This window comes from Lutra lutra, chromosome 3, assembly GCF_902655055.1.
Source record: "Lutra lutra chromosome 3, mLutLut1.2, whole genome shotgun sequence".
Taxonomy (NCBI): Eukaryota; Metazoa; Chordata; class Mammalia; order Carnivora; family Mustelidae; genus Lutra; species Lutra lutra.
This window is the reverse complement of record NC_062280.1, coordinates 169,046,742-169,068,717: the sequence shown is the minus strand read 5'-3', so window position 1 is coordinate 169,068,717 and position 21,976 is coordinate 169,046,742. Positions and strand designations below refer to the sequence as shown.

At 36.2% G+C, this 21,976-nt stretch overlaps 1 protein-coding gene and 1 long non-coding RNA gene across 3 annotated transcripts in view; one reads left to right on the top strand and one right to left on the bottom strand.

The window, feature by feature from the left end:
* Positions 1–1,886: 1,886 nt before the first annotated feature.
* LOC125094708 (uncharacterized) lies at positions 1,887–13,401 on the top strand. Its single transcript, XR_007125662.1, has 3 exons — positions 1,887–1,962; positions 3,118–3,285; positions 13,021–13,401. It is a non-coding gene; the product is annotated as an uncharacterized LOC125094708 (long non-coding RNA).
* Positions 13,181–21,976, bottom strand: part of UCHL3 (ubiquitin C-terminal hydrolase L3) — a 48,029-nt gene continuing 39,233 nt past the window's right edge. For both annotated transcript variants that reach the window (XM_047720158.1, XM_047720159.1), the window contains 3 exons: positions 20,334–20,409; positions 14,004–14,062; positions 13,181–13,398 (listed from right to left, as the gene is read on the bottom strand). In XM_047720158.1, coding sequence (XP_047576114.1) covers positions 13,315–13,398; positions 14,004–14,062; positions 20,334–20,409 — 219 coding nt within the window. In that variant the 3' untranslated portion in view covers positions 13,181–13,314. The remainder of the gene's footprint in view (positions 13,399–14,003; positions 14,063–20,333; positions 20,410–21,976) is intronic.

The following is a 21,976-nucleotide window of genomic DNA, read 5'->3' as shown; positions in this document are numbered from 1 at the left end:
CTATACAGTGGGAAAGGATATTCTCTTCAATAATTGGTATTAGAACTGGATAGTCATGCACAAAAGAATGAAATTGGACCCCTATTTTTCATCATTTACAAAAGTTAAGCAGAAATGGATTAATTATAATACCTGAACTGTAAAACTACTAAATGAAAACATCAGGGGAAAACTCCTTGACATTAGTCTTGGCAATAATTTTTTGAATATGACACCAAAAGCACAAGCAACAAAAACAGAAATAAAGATGTGGAACTACATCAAATTAAAAAGCTCTGTACTACAAAAGAATCAACAAAATGAGAAGGCAAACTACATAATATTTGCAACTCTCTGATAAGGGGTTAATATCCAATGTATATAAGGAATCCATATAACTCAATAGCAAAAAAGAAAAATGAAAAAAAAAATCTGATTTGAAAATGAGCATAGGACCTGAAAAAATACTTTTCCAAAAAAGACATACAAATGCCCAACAGGTACATGAAAAGATGCTCAACACTGTCGGGGAAATGCAGATCAAAACCACAATGAGATTTCACCTCATACCTGTCAGAATGGCTAGAAAACAAAAGGACCAAAAGTAACAAGTATTTGCAAGGATGTGGGGAAAGGGGAATACTTATACACTGTGGGGGGAAGGCAAGTCGATGCAGCCATTGTGAAAATTAGTATGGAGTTTCCTCAGAAAATTAAAAAATAAAACTATCATATGCTCCAGCAATTCCACTTCTGGGTATACATCTAAAGGAAACAAAATCACTATCTCAGAGATATCTGCAACCCCATGTTCATTCAGAGATATCAGCATTATTCCACAGTAGCCAAAACATGGAAACAACCTAAGTATCCATTGACAGATGAAGAAATTATACATACACATACACACACGTGTACACACACATACACGTACATACAAAATGGAATATTCAGCCATTAAAAAAAAAAGAAATCCTGCCTTTTGGGACGACATGGATGGAACTTGAAGTGTTTATGCTAAGTGGAATAAGTCAGACAGAGAAAGACAGCTACTGTATATTCTTACCTATATGTGGAATCTAAAAAAGCCAAACTCGGAGAATAGAATGGTGGTTGCCAAGGGCTGGGGGTGGGGACGGGTGGGAAGTAAGGCATAAAATTAGCAGATATTGGTTAAAAGGTACAAACTTCCAGGTATAAAATGAATAAGTTCTAGGGTTTTAATGTACAGTATTGTGACTCTAGTTAATGATATTGTATTATACACTTGAAAGTTACTAAGAGAGTAAATCTTAAGTGTTATCACCCAGAATGAAAAGAAAAAATGTGAGGTGATGGAGGTGTTAACTAATCTTATTGTGGCAATCATTTCACAACTATATGTGTATTAAATCATCATGTTGTACACTTTAAACTTACATAATGTGGGGCAAATATATCTCAATAAAGCTGGAAAAAAATAAAATTCAGGTAAACAAAAAATACATACATATATAATGATAAAGTCATAATTATCCCATCTTTACCCACAAAAATGTATCTAATAGTGTTAGTAATTAAAGGATTATGATGTTGCCAGTACTTACATTAATGACATTCAGGCAAGTAGATTCAACTCAATAGAAGCCAGAGAGGAAAAGAAGCTAACATGTTACAGATTAAGAAATGAAGATAAGACAGAGGGACATAGAAGGGGGAAAATCTAGGTGAATCCATATTTTATCACTCCCCCAAAACACAGACAAACCTTGGGAGGCTTTTAGAACAGCCTTAGGATAGTGATGAGTGCTTTGCCCAGTGGATGAAGACAAGGGTCCTAAATTTGTCTTTGGAACCTGCTGGATGGTTAAATGAGAAGGAATAGATGAGAAGCCGATGGTTATTATCAATCTTCCTCCTGTGTTCACAGACATCCCATTAAGAGATCAACTGAGATTATAACTTTCACCAAAACATGGGACCAACCCCATAATAAGAAGAACGGTTAGTTATTTTCTTCTATGGTAAAGATTTTAAGAGTTTAGAGTTTGGCTTTTTTTTTTTTTTTAACACGTGGAACAGTTTCTTATCATTGAACTCAAATTATTTAACATTAAATGTAGGACCTTTTTTGTTGCTGTTGCCATTAAGATCCTGCATTTGCGTTCTAGCCAGAATTGCAAAACCACACTATAATTCTCTAAGTGATAGCAGTGAGATCAAAAGGACTTACCCTAGAATTAGCTTTAAAATAAACTATTGGGGCTTCTGGGAAAGAAGGAGAGAATGTGTGTTTACTAAATTTCTTTTCCTGAAGCTCTGTGAAATGAATAAAATAAACTCTGTATTTTCCCTAAAAAGATATCTTTAGTAATGAAAATCACAGACAAAAATAGTCAAGTCCAGATTTCTCTAAAACATATTTCTTTTTTTCTTTTTGTTTTTAACGGCTTGGAAGAGAAATTCTACCTGACTTCTCATTAAGTTTACTAAAATAGAGCAACAACCATACTATCTGTTCAAACTGTTCTGCTAAAAAAGCAGGCGAAAAAAAATAAGCACAGTGTTTATTGTATTATTAACACTTTATAATAACCATTGTTGTTTACATTTTGAAATGGACCGACAGAAGAAACAGCTCATCCATTATAGGAAACTTATTTTTATATAATTATAAAAATAAGGGCTTTGATTATAGAAATCATTATAGAATTATAGAAAATAAGGACCTTAATAATCCTTTTAATAAGCCTTTCTTACTGGCTAGGTATTGATAATATATTACCTTCAAAAAAGAAAGGATTCAAAAACTACAAAATAGACTGGCCCGAGAAACAAGAGACCAGGTTGTACTCCTGGATTTACCACTATTACTAGTGGGGCCTCAGTTGTAAGATGACAGATTTCTTTTCTTTCTTTTCTTTTCTCTTTTCTTTAAGATTTTATTTATTTATTAGAAAAGCACACACGGGGGCTGGGGAGAGTAGCAGATGGAGAAGCAGGCTCCCCACTGAGCAGGAAGCCTGATGTGGGTCTCTATCTGAGGACCCTGAACCACAGCCTTGAGCCAAGGGCAGCCACCTAACCGACTGAGCCACCCAGGCACCCCAGATGACAAATTTCTAACAAAGCTCATTCTTACTTTCATGCACTATGAAGAAACCTTACAAAGAGCTATGAAAAGAAGCCCTTGGCTGTTCTTCAGAGCTCCAGGATGGCCATGAAATCACGCCAAGACAGGTCTGGTGCTCCCTCAAGGATTGGAGATTATCACAGAAGAGGCCAGCCTTGGACCCAGCTCAGCCAGAAGCTTCCATATGAAAAGAGGTAAAGGGGTTTCCTTGAATCGGGGGGGGGGGGGTCACTTGAGAATGCTCCCAAGGATCATGAATGAAACCAGATGGTCTGTGATGTAAATCACCGAAGTCCCTGGGGTTCTTGCAGGAAGAATGCTCCATCCATGACTCTACTGTCAACTTCTTTGGTCCCTGTGGACAGAAACAGACCAGTCAGTCCAAACCATTTCAATCCTATAAGACTGAACTCAAAAACAAAAACAAAAACATGACCTTGGGGCTTTCTCAGGACAGAGAAGACACCTACCTATCCCATTTCTGCTCACTAAGACCGTTAGTTACACTATGTTATGGATCAAGGCTACACACACATGCACACACACAAGAACACTCCTCCACGGATTGTACACACACCTGTCTTCTTCTACTGGATCTTTGAATAATTAAAGGTAGTGACTACAGATATGGGGCTTTGTTACTTTGTTATTTTTGCAGAGATAGACCTCTGGGCATGGTCTAGATAAGCAAAAGTTTATAGGGAAAGACCTAACACTATGCTGTGTAAAATGTAAAGGGCTACTTATTGTAGACAGGAAAAATTCTTTTCAAGATATATTGGCAATGCGGGGTGCCTGGGTGGCTTCGTGGGTTAAAGTCTCTGCCTTCGGCTCAGGTCATGATCCCAGGGTCCTGGGATCGAGCCCCACGTCGGACTCTCTGCTCCACAGGGAGCCTGCTTCCTCCCCTTTCTCTCTCTGCCTGCCTCTCTGCCTACTTGTGATCTCTCTCTCTCTGTCAAATAAATAAAATCTTTAAAATTTTTTTTTCAAAAAAAAATATATTGGCAATGCAAAATTAGCCTTTTTAAAAAAATTTGTACAACAAAATAATTATACGGTAATATTTCATCCCAGAAAAATTCTTTGCCAAAGAGGTGCTCTGTTCATTGAACCCTCATGGCCAGAGAAAAGTTTATTGGATGCTACATCCAAAGAGAGAGCAGGAGTTACTAATTTTTAGATCAGTTTTTAATTGATATCCTGACATATTCAGCCAATACCATGAGAGAAAACAAGATTTTTCTCATGCATAACCAGATTTTTCAAAATCAGACATTAGTATTGTCTATGTTTATTGCCCTACCTGTCGACTAGATCTAATGTCAGGTTAGGGTAGTGGTCATAAATCAACATGTCACCCGCCATTAAGTATCCACTTCTAGTTTGGTCCCTTTGAAAGAAGTCTGGGGCTTATAATTCTTAAAACTCTCAAAAGCATGGCTAGAGTAAGAGCATCAATTATGAAGGTAGTGCTTACAGACAATTACAAGATTTAGAAAAAGAATGAGAAGAACTATTCAAAGCTAAGTCCAGAAGGATCTTTTTTTTTTTTTTTTAAAGATTTTATTCATTCACTTGACAGAGAGAAATCACAAGTAGGCAGAGAGGCAGGCAGAGAGAGAGGAGGAAGCAGGCTCCCTGTTGAGCAGAAAGCCCGATGCGGGGCCCGAACCCAGGACCTGGGATCATGACCCGAGCCGAAGGCAGCGGCCCAACCCACTGAGCCACCCAGGCGCCCCAGTCCAGAAGGATCTTAATAACACTGGGCTCACAAACCTAAACTGAAAGTGGCTTTGAGCAGCTTGGTTGACATTTCTGCATGTCCTTAACACCGTGTATGTGGTAGCACCTTGCAAACTACAACATGCCTTATGCTACCTTAATGTCCTCCATCACCCAGACATATCCTACCAGTACAAGAGGTCATTAACGATTACAAAATTGCTAGGAGAGCACTAGATATTTGCAGTAGTGTGGCTACTGGCAATAAAAGATCAGATTGAATATGCCTGGGAATAGTCCGTAAGATTGACTTAACTTTTTTTTTTTTAAGACTTTTACTTATTTATTATACAGAAAGAGAGACAGTGAGAAAGAGAACACAAGCAGGGGGAGTAGGAGAGGGAGAAGCAAGCTTCCCACTGAACAGGGAGCCAGATGAAGGGCTCCGTAGGACCCAGGGATCTTTTTTTTTTTTTTTTTAAAGATTTTTTATTTATTTATTTCACAGAGAGAGATCACAAGTAGGCAGAGAGGCAGGCAGAGAGAGAGAGAGAGAGAGGAGGAAGCAGGCTCTCCGCCGAGCAGAGAGCCCGATGCGGGACTCGATCCCAGGACCCTGAGATCATGACCCGAGCCGAAGGCAGCGGCTTAACCCACTGAGCCACCCAGGTGCCCCGGACCCAGGGATCTTGACCCAAGCTGAAGGCAGATGCTAAACGACTGAGCCACCCAGGCACTCTGAGATTGATTTAACTTTATCTCAGTTATAGTATTTACTTTCTAACCTCCTTCTGACTTCCTCTTTTCCAACTGTATGTGTTCCAAAAGAAAACCAGATAGAGGCATTACGCCTTAGAGCTTTCAAAGCAACCATGGAGATGTAGTCAAAGAACTATTGATATGTCCTGTGTTGTGGACCCCGCTGTGGATCAAAGCCAGCCCACACCAACCCAGACGTGGGCACTCATCAGTTGCTTCCAAATTTCCAGCTCTCAGAGGTCTATTGGGCATAGAAAGCCCAACTGTAAAAAGTGGAAATTTTGAATATCCGAATTTTCTTTACAGGAGTTGTGATAAAAATTAACATAGGTTTATATCACAAACCCCATAGTGAACTTATCTGATCTCATTTTGTTACTCTAGCACCATACTGGAATTCATCAAAATTCAAATAGCTTGTAAATGAAGCGTAAGCAGTTATAATACCTTGAAATGTTGAAATAATTATTCAGGGTGATTTAGATTCTGTAAACATAGCTATCAAAAAGAAAAACAGCCCTCAAGAGTAAAACATTCAGATAAAAATGTTTTCCTAATGAGCAGTATGCTTTGGTATAGTATTATTACAGGAAAGACCAAAATTCCAATCGTCCTTGCTAAATTGCATGTCTGCTAACTTCAGCTATTTTTAGATTTTTTTTAAAGTCAAACCATTTCTGAGTTACAGAAGTAGTATGCACAATTCCCTTGTGCATGGAAACAAAACGTGATCTATTCATTCCATCTTCTTATTCAAATTCTTCCGAAAATTAGGTGAGTCTCATGATTCATGACACAAACTTTAAAAATATGTTCAATACAGGTTATTGCACTCGTTGGGGGTGATTGTGATAATAATAACTATCTTTTTTGAGTAGGCTTTTATGTACTACAGTTACAATTCTCACAAAAAACCCACATAAAGGTACTTTTATCTAATATATTAATAATTTTCCTAAGACCAACCACACAGAGACAGAACTAAGAATCAAACCACATCTGAAACCAGAGCCTGAGTTCTGTTCCTGAATCAATGACATTTCGGTGGCTTTTTGGTAGAACCACTGTATTTGTTGCCATAATGTCAATATCATGCTGTCAATCAAGCATTGTGAAAACACTGAGATTCAATCTTAGTTTCATTTTAGAGAGGGAGAGGGGAGAGAAGCTGGTAAGGAAGGGAGAGAATCTCAAGCAGGTTCTAAACCCATCACAGTGCCCCTCACGCTGGGCTTCTTCTTAGGACCCCAAGATCGTGACCTGAACCGAAATCAAGAGTCCAGCACTTAACCGCCTGAGCCACCCACAAGCCCCAAGAACACCGAGATTCTAAATTACCAAGGTCAGAAATTTTCTAGTGAAGCAATTCTCATAAAATAGCCATTTAGTGGGAAAGGGTACTAATTGGATATTAGGGGAAAAATTCTCCCTTAAAAAGTTCCATCAGCCAGAATCTCCAAATTCCATAGGTATTTAATTCTCCTGCCCATGGTTTATCTCTTCAGCTGGGTTCTAGAATCACCCAACTCAAAGTGGGGGTCCTCAGACCGGCAGCTTGAGTGCTTGTTAGAAATGCATAATATCGGACCGTATATCTAATGGCTGAATCAGAATCTGCATTTTGGCAAGATCTGGCATCTCCAATGCTCATTCAAGTTCAAAATGTTCTGCTAGATGACACATATCTTATCCCTACCTCCCTGCCCACAGTTAGTTTCTGTGCAGGGGGCTGGGGGTGTCCCTGCTAAGCAGGAGCCTGCTTCTGCTCATGTGTTCTTTCTCTCTCAAGAAAATAAATAAAATCATTTAAAAAAATTTTTTTAAATAAAAAAACCTAAAAGTCCTCCACTGATCCTGATTCCACACACCTAAGACCTCATTTCTCTTCTCTCAACCATGTGCCTTGAAGGAGGTGACTATATTCCTTGAATCTACATCTTCGCCTTCTGTTTGTGTCTCAACCCACTGCAGTAGAGTCTAATACAGGTTAGCTAAATGTCATCTGGCCCTCTTCCATTTGCCACACATTGTGCCAGACTCTGAGGATAACATGGTGTGCAAGAGACATGGTCCTTGTCTTCAAACGACCATCTCTGAAATTGTTTTTACATGGATAACCAACTGACTCTCTAAGTTACCAATTCCACTTTTCATTCATTATCAGATAGGAGGATTCGGCTGTCTTCCGTAAGTCAGAGACTAAAGAGATTTTGCAAAAATGTAATATACTGACTGCTACTCTTCTAACTTTTTAAAGAAAAGTTATTTTTAGAATATTGTTATGTTCACAGATGATGGGTTTATTTTTATTTGAAAATGAATATATTCTGAAAATGTGTTTTAATCTTTAATATTTGTGGGTCAACAGATATCATCCCTATAGAAGTTCTCTTTCTGGGCCCCTCAATAATTTTTAAGAATGTGAAGGGCCTTCTGAGACTGCAAAGTTTGAGAGCAACTAGATCAATTTTAAAACGAGGTTCGTTGCTCAACAAATTGCTAAAATCTACATAGCTATCAACTCTACAGTTAATATAGGAGGGGTATGAATAAATTGGCCTAAGCATTTTCTATTCCATGTTTTATTCATCTAGCTAAAGACGTCACTTTCTCTAGGCATTTCATGCACGTTAAGAAAACAGTAGTTGACTACTATCCCTGAAAAACAAAGCCTTCACAGGAATATTTTCAGTATCTGAAATACATGCTCTTGTCTCCTAAAAATGAAACAATGAGGCAAAAATTAAAACGGTAAGGTGAACAGTTGGCTTTCAATATTCCTTTGTCTTTCTTTTGCCCAAAGCAATATTTTCTAAAGTTCTTAAAATCAGTACCATTATGCTATTATCTTGAATACTTCATGTGTCCCTGATTATCAAGCCATACCAGACTATGGCTTTAAAAGCAATTCTATTTATCACATTAAAATAAAGAAATATTTAAGGCATTTGCATTTTGTTTATGAAAGAAATCAATTTCTCAGAAGAATGTGTCTTTTAAATTATACCCAAACCATGAACTATGCTTTGGTCTCCACAGTAGAAATATGAACAATGTAACATTCCCATCAACTGTGTACACACTATTATTAAATGTGTGTAGTCCTTTAGTATTGATGAAGGACAGGAGAAACTTCTGATTCCAAATACTTCATGTTGGAGGCAGAATAAAGAAAAATAACTGTCTGCTACTTAGCCCTAAAGGAAAATGCAAATGTAACCTGTTGTCATCTTCTACTCCAGGCAGTTAAACTCTCAGTAGGCAGGATGATGTTTCAGCAGACAGGTTTTAGGACATTTTTAAATGGTCTGATTTACGACATGTGCCTGTGTTGCAACTCTTTGATGTTTAGGATACCAATAAAACCTCAAGCAATTTTTCATCTTGTTCTCACAGAACATGTGCAGGATGGAGACTTTATCCTTTAGCTCTAAAGGGATACACTACTGAACATAACTGGTATTTAAATACAGTTTTTAACTAAATTTAAAATTTTTAACTAAATTTAACTATACATGTTGATAAAGGGCACACTTTGAATCAACTAAAATGTGTCATTCACACTATTTGGGATTTATTCTTGACCACATGGATTTTTATTCTAAATAATTCAATTTATACTCATAGCTGTCTTATGGATTAGAAAGGCTTTATTATATATCTCTAAGCCTTTTAAAGATTCTATGTATTTTTGAGAGAGAGAGAAGGAGAGCAGGGGGAGGGAGAGAGGGAATGGGAGAGAGAGAGAACCTAGAACAGACTGCTGAGTGTGGAGTCCAACATGGGGCTCAATCTCAGGACCCTGAGATCATGACCTGAGCTGAAACCAAGAGTTGGACACTTAACCGACTGAGCCACCCCAGGTTCCCTAAACTTTTTAAATAATTAATTTTGCAAAATAGCTCTTAGTATAGGTTATGTATATTCAATGCCTCTAAACTAGGGATTCCCAACTAGCCCATCAATTAGACAGTGAGGTAATGCTCCTAATATATAGCTGTTAGTGTCTACAGAACTTCCCACTATTATCTAGGTGTGGACAATGGAAATGTCATACTGGGGACTCTCATCTATCATGTAGGTGGAAGCAATAGAGAGGTTCAAAACCACTATCCTAAACAAAGAAGTCCAGAGAAAGACTTAGAATAACTTTTATTTAAAGGCAAAACAAGTAAAAATATACAGGAAACTAAGGCATGAGGATTGGTCTGGTCCACTGGCACCGTTGACACCAGGACACTAAATTTCTTCGTTATACTGAATCATCTACAACACAACAGGCCATACTCTGAAATCAAAAGAAGCAAAAAAAATGACAAAGCTTACTTAATGGCTATCTAAAAACTCAGTATTTTCCACACTTGGTTTTTAGTGGTAATTCTGTTGAGAGTACAAGAAACCTCATTTTAAGATCTTACCAGAGAATCTTAATAAAGACATTAACTATTAAACTTTATACATGTATGTATAAATCCTTCTAAATTAGCTAAAAACCTTCTGTAATGATTACATACTTTTCGAAGTGGTTTTACTTTAATTTCAGCCAAGGATTTAAATAATCCACAGAGAATTTAGATCAAAGTTATCTGCCTATTCTAGGTACGGATGGGTGAACATGTGTGGATGTGTGTGCACGTGCATATACATGCACATGTGTATCTCTATATTTGTTCCCAGATGACATATACACAAAAATACATACATATATACAAATACATATATGTGTGTATATATACACATATTTACATATATGTGAGCTTTCTCTAAAGGAAATTTCTACAGATAGAAAAATGTTTTAGATGTGGTGAAAATATTACTTTTTGCAATTTTCTCACAAGCACCAATGTAAGAATCATAAGCCTAGAGATGCTACTTTGAAAGATATTACAGTAGACAGACAAGAGCTGAAAATGTCTCTTAAACTATATTATTTTCAAAATGAGATAAACAGGTTATATGTTATACACAACCCAATTACAAAGCTTACCTAATAAGTACTGTACACAAATCTAAGTTGGAATGAAACTAAATTTAAATCATGTTTGAATAATTTTTATACAGTATTAAAGATGGTTTCCACTTAAGACATGTTAAAATTTGATTCACCAGAGAATGCAGATAACCTCTGTTTTAGTCACAAATGAACACAGAAAATATTAGAGGTTAAATATGGATATCATAAACTCTATTTCAGTATTTAAAAGCAAACCGTTATACCTGCTGAAAGATGATGTTTAGTTAATTCCCAAAAGTCCAAGTAAAAACATTTAAAGTTTCAGTTCTCTTTAGTTCCATTTCCCCCAAATGTATTAATCATCAACAAGTTCCAGAAATGTCCCATTTGTTGACCACCCTCTCTCTCTACAACTTTCTATATAAAATTAATCATCAATTTCTTCTGTAAGTGCTAAATTTTAAGAAAGTGACTAAACAAAGTATTAGAGTTAATACAGTAGTAGGACTAAAATCCTAGACATAAATCTAAGAGAAAATTTTCAAATTTTGAGTTTCACAAGGGACTAGCGTCCTAATGTGTGCAAAAGAATGCCAGTCCTAAATGGTTGTTCCATAAAATATCTAGAAAATGACATTCATAATACATAGATTTTTTTTAAAAAGCTCTGAGTTCTGCAATGCTCCCACCCAAAAAAACTATATTTTTTCAAATGACCTTTAACCCAATGTTTTCAACAGATACTTGACTTCAAACCCTTCTTGCCCGTTAAGTCTGAAAAATTAGTATTCATTACAGCAAACTTTGAGAAATGATGTAGATTTTTGGTGATAAATTAGATACTCGGAAAAAGTCAGCAAGGGAACCAAGAGCTGTTTAGGAATACTTGAAATTTTAAGATAATATACAAGACAGCTGGGAGTACAGAATGCAAATAAATGATGGAACAGAAGAGTGGAACACTTGGTTTTACTGGCAGGACAGAAGCACCATTCTCATACACTACTGGTTGTTTCAGATTTCTTCATCCCTATTGCCGTCACTTCATTCAAGCCTTCTTCACCATAGAGAGTTTGAAGGTCTTCCAAAGGGACCCTTCTCCTTATAGTCTATTTTTCTAATCCAGTGCTTCCCAAACTTAATATGCATATTCATTACCCAAGGAACTTGTGGAAAACACAAGTTCTGATTTGGTAGGTCTAGGTTGAGGTCTGAAATAATTCTTCTTTAGCAAGTTCTCAGGTAATGCTGATGTAACACTTTGAGTACCATAGATCTAATCCATTCTTTACGTCACTGCCCTATTACTCTTCCTGAAATACCACTTATCTCAGGTCACTGCCTCAGAAATCTAGGTTACCTCAGCGAATCAGGTATACACGTTTACACTCAATGATTGCTCTAGAACTTCATTCCAGACCAATTTGGTCTTTCTCCTAACTGTTACAATCCTTCCAACCCAATTCTATTTTTTTTTCCCTGAGGTAAAATGAATGTACAGTGAAGTACAGATTTTAAATGAACAATTCAATGAGTCTTGATAATTGCATACACCGTGTAATTAATACTCTCCCCCCAAAATATAGCGCATTGCCATCACACCAAACCTGTGTTTTGACCCAGCTCTATAAATACTCTTCCACCTTTCCTCTGCCTTCCACTTCTCCTTTAAGATGAAGCTGAAGCCCTCCCTTTTTCAGAACACACATTAAATTCACACACATAGCTCCGTCTAAATTACCACTTCTTTTAAGATTAAGCCATCACCGTCTCTCATTGACCTCACAAATCTCTCTGCCTCCATTCTTACCTCCTCCCCAAAATATTATCCACAGAGGAGTCAAGATGATCTTCTGAGATTATAAATCAAATCAGGTCACTCTCCTGCTTAAAACCTTCCATGGTTTACCATCACACTTGCAATAAATCCAAATTCCTTTTTCTGTTGTCCTGTATCACTCAGCCTCTCCTCCTACGACCTTATCTCTTGCCACCTTCCCCTTCACTTTCTATGCTCTGGTCTTATGATCCTTTTTTCTGGCCCTACAACACCGTAAGATTTTCCTACTTGAGGGACTCTGTATTAATTTTTCCTTTTATTCTTCACTACCACCTTTCTCAGGTTGTTTTTTTTGGGGGGTTTTTTTTTGTTTGTTTTTTGTTTTTTTTTAGCTATTCAGATCTCAACTTCACAGTTACTTCCTCATAGGAGCCTTCCCTGACTACAGATTCTAAAGTAGCCACTCAGTTACTCTCTAATACAAATCTGACTTGGCCTAACATCTATCATTGGTGTGTCTCTTACTAATGTGTTCTTCATCTCTTCTCACAAGCACATAGGCTCCAAGACTGTGGAACTTGTGGACTGTGTTCATGGCTGTAACTCCTATACCCAAGACCGTGTCCAGCTCATAACAAATCAACACTCCCCAACTGCTTGTTAAGGGAGTATGTCAAAATATGTGATATATCATATATTTACACTATGCAGATGGAAACTGTACCTGTGCCCAAGACAAAAATCTCCCATGAAATTTAAGAGAATAAGAAGCCTATCACTAGTCCCCAGACAAGGTAAGTCGCTCACAAGAAACAAAGGGGAGAAAAGAATGACAGCTTTAACGTGGGACAAAAATAAAACGCAGATTAAGTCAAAGTTTAATTCACATAAAGTTTAATCAGTCAAGTTAATGAAAATATCAAAATTTTTGAGTTAGTGTATGGCAGCAGAAATTTAATTTTTGTTGCAAATAATACAGTATTTGGTGTTTCCGTCACTGACAAGCTATGCTGCAGATAGAGCAATTGCATTGAATCTCAGTTCATCAGGGTCACGTTCCATAAACTTCTTGCAAACTTCTATGGCATCCTATGGGGGGAAAAATGTGTAATTTTTCAGTTTATAAACTTGTGTTTTCCTTTCAAATGATAAATGTTTCGTATTTTCCCAATTCATACTAATCTTTAGCGCAGACGTCTTTTTCCAAATGCAAAATAATTTAAAGCACAGACCAGGAAGAGTGAATGGTTGGTAGCCAAATTTCCTTAGTACAAAACTTGAAGATACACTAAGTGTTCTTTCTTAAAATACTTTAAAGAAACTTAACTTGAAAATTACTATCTCAGCCACACAATTTGTTCATAAATCTAAAAATCTCTAAAATCAGGATCAAGATAAAGATGGTGGTATCCTGGAATCAGTGAAATATGGGAAAAGATGTGCAACTCTTTCAATACTATTCATATCTTTTTGAAATTTGGTACTTGTTCACAAAAAGAACTCTGAAACTCTCTTCATTTGGTGTAGATTTTTAACACTAACTCAGAATTTTCTTTTTGGATTTTCTCAAGAGGGTAAGGACACGGAAGCATTCAAATGCAGAGAAAATGTTATTCAAGTGATCTTTAGAAATATTTTAAAGATAACAAGAACATTGATAACACTTAAAGTAGGCCAACAAGTTTTATTGTTACCTCTAATAAAGTTTCATCACTAGTTTCCCCATGGTTAATTGGAAATGGTTTCCGTCCATCTGTGGAAAATGAATAAACAGTTGAAGGTTTAGCTGCTTATACAGGATAATGTACTTCCAACTTCCATTTCCCTCTTCCCACAAGTGAGGTGAAAGTTAAAATATACTGAAAATGATATATCCTAAAATAAATATTTTAAATGTGCTACCTATCAGTATTCTTTATATTAAATGTTATTAGAACCTTGCTTCCATGTTTGAAAGCCTAAATTCTCTTCATAAAAATAATTTATAAGAAATAAACATTGGCTTTAATTTCTTGAAAAAATGCAAAATTAATTAAGTCAGTTTTTAAAAAGCAACAACCCTAGTTTCTACCTTCAGGAATATGAAAAACTTATTTCAAATGAGAAGGTACCCAAGACTGACATGCTTATACCAATGAAAGGGAACCATCACAAGATTTATATAGTAATATATATTATATATATATAGTAATATATAATAATAATTGTGTACAACCAAGGCAGTAAGCAGTATAGACCAACAATCTAAATAACCTAGGGTTATTTCACTGACCACCAATGTTAATTAGACACAATTAAAAACATCTTGAAAAAAAGGAAAAAGGAAAAAGTCCAATATTATATAAACTCATCCTAACCCAAAGTTAACTGATACTCTACTCTATATGCAAATCTTAATCTCCTGTATCTCATAAACAGCACTTCGTGGGGCAGCTGGATGGCTCAGTTGGTTAAGTGTCTGCCTTCAGCTCGGGTCATGATCTCAGGTCCTGGGATTGAGCCCCTGCTCAGCGGGGAGTCTGCTTCTCCCTCTCTCCATCCTGCTCTCTCCCTCTCTATCTCTTTCAAATAAATAAACAAAATCTTTAGAAAAAAAAAAAAAAGACATTTCAAGTTCAATCCATAAAACGCAATCCCTTCTATAATTCCATGGCTTCCAAATGTAATAAAAATGTCTGAATCCATATACATACACAGTGATAGAGCTGGGCTGATACCACTGTGAAAGAAAAATATGAGGGAAGATTAACCAAACAAACCAAAAGGCAAAATGAGACAATTATTAAAACTGGATAAATAAAATTTTATTTATTTATTTTTATTTGAGAGAGTGTGAGAGAGAGAGATCACAGAGGGAAAGGAATAGGGAGAAGCAGACTCACCGCTGAGCAGGGAGCCCAATTCGAGGCTCGATCCCAGGATCCTGAGATCAGGACCTGAACCATGACATTCAACCAACTGAGCCACCCAGGCACCTCAAGTTTTTTAAAAAGTACATTAATTATGGCTCAGCTAAGAATAAATGTTTCTGTGGTCATAATACTGTAACTCCAGCAGAACTGGGAGACTAGGAGAAAGGAAAGATTGGGAGGGTGGGTAAGGAACAAGGGTGACACTGGAAAGCTAAATTCTGATCTTCCTTGTGGGAAGTGAAGAAATAGCACTGAGGCTACTTCCACCTCCAGCCACGCTGGAATAACTGATACCGGGTGACGCCTTCCACTGGAAACAACAAAAAAGCTGGAAGAAATAGCTGAAACAGTTGTTCTTAGATATCTGGAAATTGGTAGTTTGTATGTGAGCTCAACAGTAATAGCTTTCTGCCAGTTCACAAATGGGAAACCCATGCGGAGCCCAACAGTCTTAATGAGGAGACTGCAGAGAAAGAGCGCAGGATTCAGGAATTTGCAAAACATCAGAAAGAAGGTGGCTCCCCACTTTGCAGAGCTGTTGCTCTTTGTCTGGACTGGGTCAGGCCAGGATCAGTGTGCTGGGGGAGGAGGGAAAAGCGCAGGGAGCACTGTGTCTGGGTCTGATTTTTAGGCTGGGGTGGCTGAGAGCTTGTGTTATATACAAGAGGAATGGGTAAATCAAGAAATACACAAAGGGTAATGGAGCACACTAGAATAAACTCTATGCTATTAGATTTAGAAGTGCTACTGTAAGTGAATGCTTTTTAATATATAAGGTAACTGTGGGTATATTTATACTCATATTCATATATATGTACATGAGTGTATTTTTCTAATACATACAAACATTTCCTACCTCTGTCCTCTGAGAGGGCCTAGGAGCAATGATATCTTAGTAGCAATGAGCACACCTACCACCCAGATATTGGTTCTAAATACCATTTTCCATAGAACCAGGGCTCTATGGAGAAGTAACTGAATAACAGGGCCAGGGCACAGAAAACCAAAGATGAATCTAGAACATCTTATGCTACTTGACAGAAAGTGCTTAAAGAATGACAGAAACCTATCAAAAGGTCAAAAGGGCCAGCCTGACGGCTTCAAGGCCAAGTCTGGGAAAATTTAAGCAACAAAATAAATGATGATAATGAACTGTATGTACCCTCTTGCATAAAATATGAATCCATGAGTCCATTCTGACATGAATGAATGAATGAGGGAGAAAAAGGAAAGCTTCTAATGTTGGAGAAAAATTTTTTTAAAGATTTTATTTATTTATTTGACAGACGAAGATCACAGAGAAGCAGGCAGAGAGAGAGGAGGAAGCAGGCTCCCTGCTGAGCAGAGAGCCTGATGCGGGGCTTGATCTGAGGACCCTGGGATCATGACCTGAGCTGAAGGCAGAGGCTTTAACCCACTGAGCCACCCAGGCGCCCCCAGAGGAATTATTTTTTTAAACACCATTTGGCAACCATCATAGTGACAATTAATTAAAAATCATCAATGGATGCTAAATCTGATAAAGGCTTAATGAGAAACGGTACATTTACATAGGCTCAAAGTATCTCCTGATAAAATATTTATTCATTACTTATTAATTAAAAACTATAACATGTTGACATATTAATAAGTTTAACAAATGCATTAACTTTATAATGGAGAAATGCAGATAAAACCTAGACCAAAGGATAGAGGTCACCATCACCAGCCATGGGACAGATCAACATCACGAGCGTCCTGAAATGATGCCCTGAGAACACAGTGCCACTTCTGTGGTGTATGTGGCAAAATTAGATAAACAATGAGGAAATATCAGACAACCCAAACTGAAAAATAATCTCACTTAAAAATAAATGTACATTTAATGTACACTGTACACTTAAAAATAAATGTCAAAGACAGGGCGCCTGGGTGGCTCAGTGGGTTAAGCCTCTGCCTTTGGCTCAGGTCATGATCTCAGGGTCCTGGGATCAAGCCCTGCACTGGGCTTTCTGCTCAAGAGAGAGCCTGCTTCCCACTCTCTCTCAGCCTGCCTCTCTGCCTACTTGTGATCTCTCCTCTGTCAAATAAATAAATAAAATCTTTTTAAAAAATAAAATAAATGTCAAAGACAAGGAAGAAAAGAAAAGATTGAGGAACCATTCCAGATTCAAGGAGACAAATGTGACAACTGAATACAACACACAATCCTGGATTGGATTCTGAACCTACAGAGGATATTGTAAAAATCAGAACAATTTGAATAGGGTCTGTGAATTCAATCATAATATGGATTGATGTTAATCCCCTGATTTTGACAGTCACTATAGTTATGTAGGAGAGTATCCACCTGTTCTAAAGAAATATGTACAGAAATATTAAAGAATAATGGGTCACTGTGTCTGCAACTTATTTTCAAATGGTTCAGACACATTAATTGAATCTGGGGGATCTTGAGTAAAAAAAAGGTTTATGGGAACTCTGTATGCAATTTCTATGATTTCTCTAAAAATTTAAAATTATTTCAAAATAAAATTGTTTTAATGTTTCAGAGTATTCCCGTCCAGGGAGAAGATAAATTGTTAGTTATCAGTTTTCTAATCTGATGATTCAATCAGTTCTGAATTCACTACCAAATCCATTGTTCTAATTTATCCATAAAGAGTAATTATAGCTATTTAAAAACATGTACTTTTCCTCCCCTACATTTGCCATTAATGACATGAAGCCCTAAAGAAAAGGAAGGGGTGATAAAAAAAAAAAAAAGATGAGTAACTCAGTTCTTTTCATCAGTAACTTTACAATTTAGTAGGGAATAACTATATTAAAGATACCCAGTATTCTTTGTTGAATAAATTGTCCTGTAGGAATTAACTTGCACATGTCTACAATCACATAGCCTTATTTTTAAACAAATAAGGCTACTTCAAAATTTTTTTCCTTAAAAACCTATGCTGTTCTCTTAGTCACTGTTTTCTATTTACTAATTTAATAGTCTTCTTGCTCAACATTCCTTTAAAATTTATTAGGAACCCGCATCAGCGTTACTGCCAATCTCCCTTGCAGTGAATCAGCAACTGCCCATTTTCATTTGTCCTGTACCTTGTTCTCTATAGCATCTAAAAGATTACTGCTATTCTTTAGAACTCTGAAATTCTTTAAACTCATTTAAAGAATGTAATCCCCCAAAGGCTCCGATTCTCTATCAGCCATGATCATTCTTCTTACTAAAGAACACCTGACCAGCAAGACCTCAGTAGTTCTGTCTTTCTTTTCTGATGGTCTTCCTTTTCTGGTGTTCAAACCAATTTTAAAATCCTTTTTTACTGATCTTGGCATGCTACAAGAAAACCATTCTTCCTAGGTAGCTTACTCTTGATATACATCTTCCCTTCTAACTGTCCTTCCCAGCCTCTGAGATCAGGGAGCTAGCTAACCAAATGCGTTAGTCAATGCCTTCCCATTAAGATGATCAGAGATTTCTTCTTGCTAAATATCTTTCTGATGTTACTGTTTGTTCTACTGTAAGTCTCTCATTTGGAAAGTCATCATCATTTCCATAGTTTCCGGTTATGGCTCATATTTACCGTTTCTCTAGCCTTTCCTAAGTGTACTTTCTTAAAGTCAACAAAATGTGTCTGACAGGTCTCATCACTCTCTTTACTTCCCTTCCCACTAGTTATTCTTTATTATTCAAAATTCAGAGTAGGAACTCAGCTTCCTGCAATCAGGCAGATGCGTGAAATCCCCGATCACTATTATATCTTATCTCTAGATACAGACTTTTGTAGTCTGAATTCACAGGGCTGGTCTTCCACACTGCCTTGCAGGTCTGTCATATATGTCCGTTAACAATGCGTTCTTTTCATTTCAGTTTGATTCCAACTCAGTCACTCTACTACTGTACAAAGCCCATGGGGTTGTAAATTTCTCCAAAATTAAGTTCTTTACTTTCCTTGTCCCCTTTAATAGAGCCATTTCTTTTTAATTAAGTGTATTATTCTGTTGTTATATTCAAATCATAAAATCTATCTAAATTTTATGGACCTCATTTACAGTCACAGAAGTTCTTTCAGAATTCTTATGCTTTTAAATAAGCTGAGGAAAATCAAAGTGGCAAGTTAATACATAGACAGCAAGTAAGAAGAAAGAGAACTAAAAATCATGGTACCTAGAAATTGAAAAAAGACTTCTCTTTTTATTTGGCTTTTTAAAAATTTTTTAAATTGAATTAATTTCTTTTCTTTTCTTTCCTTTTATTTATTTTTCAAGTAGGCTCCTTGCCCAGAATGGAGCCCAAAGCAGGGTTTGAATTCACAATCCTGAGATCGAGACCTGAGCTGAAGACCAAGGATCAGATGCTTAACTGACTCAGCTACCTAGGCACCCCTTATTTGGCTTTTTTTAACCTAAGAAGAAAGTCTCATGGAAAAGGACAAGAAGGACTCACAATACTCACAATAAGTACCATATACCAGCCATTAAAGAATCATAATAAGTTTGTTGTATCTGAATGGATCGATTAAAATTATGAGGATCTCCTCCAAAACTCTCCAAAATAGCCTACCTACAGTTAAATTTCTAAAAAATAAGTGCAGGTTTAGGCCAAAATGCCAAATAATTAATCACGACTACTTTGACATATGCCTTAGGGAAGTGTTGCCAGAAAACAGAGACTCCTATAAAGTTAAAAAATCAGATCCAACACAAAGAGATAGTACAAAAACCTAAAAACTAGTGATACTCATTAGTGATTACAAAAATTAGTCTTTATGAATATATTTTAAAAGTTGTTTCCAGATCAAGATAGTTCATCCAGATGTTGATGATAACTAACTTAATAATTTAGTAAAGAATGCTGAAGTGATGTATAAGAGTTTCCTATGATTTTTACTTTCCTGCTCTGCTTGAAATACAAAGGAGGTATACATACTTTCTTGAATTGTAACTTATTTAAACATCAAAAAAATTTTATTTTTTTCTAGTAAAAAATCTTAAATGGAAAACTTTCATTATGTCTATTCAGTGTTATAGGGCAATTAATATTAAACACAATAAACAACAGTCCTATGAATCATAGAGACTTTCCCACTTATCATTTCCCTCCCCAGAGTAAATTTAAATAGTTCTTACCTAATTCATAGAGATGCCCATCTACATGAACTAATGCAATAAAATGAAGATCTACTTTTTCATCTATACTTGGTGCCTGAAATAGGAGGGAAAAATACATATGATGCACGTTAGTAGTCAAATCCATGAAGTACATGTAAATACATACAAATATGAAATGATATGAGAAAACATTTAACCAATATAATTCAAAGTTTATTAATCTTTGATATGGTAGACAAAGAATGAACACGACCACATTTATGACAATGACCTCAGGACATCAACCAGGAAAACACCGACTAAAAGCATATCTTTCTTAATCTCAACTGATCTAAGAACCTTTAATATTGTTCAACCTCAGAAGTCCTGGTGCCTAGCACAACGCCTGAAACATAGTAGATGCACAATGCATACTTGCTGAATGAAATGAATGCATGAACTCATTTGTCTAATTTTTGATATTTGAAATAAAAAAGTTAAAAAAAATTAATAGTGTAAGAGTTAAACTCTTTCCAAGCTAAATTTTAAGACATGAAGAAAGTGAATTCTTAATGATTTGAACTTGATAATCTCTTTTTTGAAAAATGTAATAAAGTCTTAGAGTAAAACAAGTCTCATTGTTCATCATAGATTCAAAAAATTTAAAAATGAATAAATGCAGGAAACTAGCCCAAAAGAGTAAAGGGCAGGGAGAGATAAAAGCAAATTAAAATGCAATTAACTATAACCTATGATTTTTTGCCTGCTTTCTTAGTGAACTACTTGAAATTAAAATTACACCTAGGTTTTTTTTGTTGTCTTTTTTTTTAGTTTACCAAATTCGATTTGCATTAAGCAATATCTGCTACATTTCTTAGAAATGTAAATAAGTTACCTAAAATCAATACATGATTAAATAGCACTATGGAATGCAGTAAACTGCCCAGTTAACACTGTGTGTTTGCTATATATCAAATCTTAAATGGTCTGGAATAAAATACAATCACTGTTAAATGCAAGCAGAAATTTTAGAGGCAAATATTTTTAAAAGGCATTAAGTCAAATCACATCTCATATTAACATCCTGTAACACAATAGTGTCTAAAATTTAAAGTTTATACTTTTTTCACCTTCAGATAATTTTATAATTTTAAGTAGTTTTTTAACAACAGCTTTAAGAAGTGTTCAGATGCAAAAAATTGAAAGCAACAGAATAAACATTACTATTTTGGATTTACTGAATATTTCTAAAACACGTACAGATAGAGGGACTCATCTAATCTCATTCTGCAGAGATTATTTCCTTCCATTTATGAATGGGAGAATCTCAACATAACATTAATATGGCAAACTAGGTATTCCTAACTTCAGTTGAAAATGAAAGAATTGCACTGTTGGTAGGAATCAAAATGATCTACTTTTGCTGCTGCTCCAGTAGTAGCCTCCTCCCCCGCGCAGCCCCATTTACAGTGGCCCCTAGAACAGGGGACTGCCACTAGGTTCTGAGGCAGTCCATTTCGTCTTCGGACAGTTTTGCTGGAGTTATCCTTCATACTGAGACTAATATATGTCTCCCAGTGTTTTCCATGGTCTTAGAAAAAGTCTAATCCCTCTTGAACATGATATTTCTTCAAATATTTAAAGATAGTGATAATGAGTTCCCTTACTTTCCTGGTCAGAGA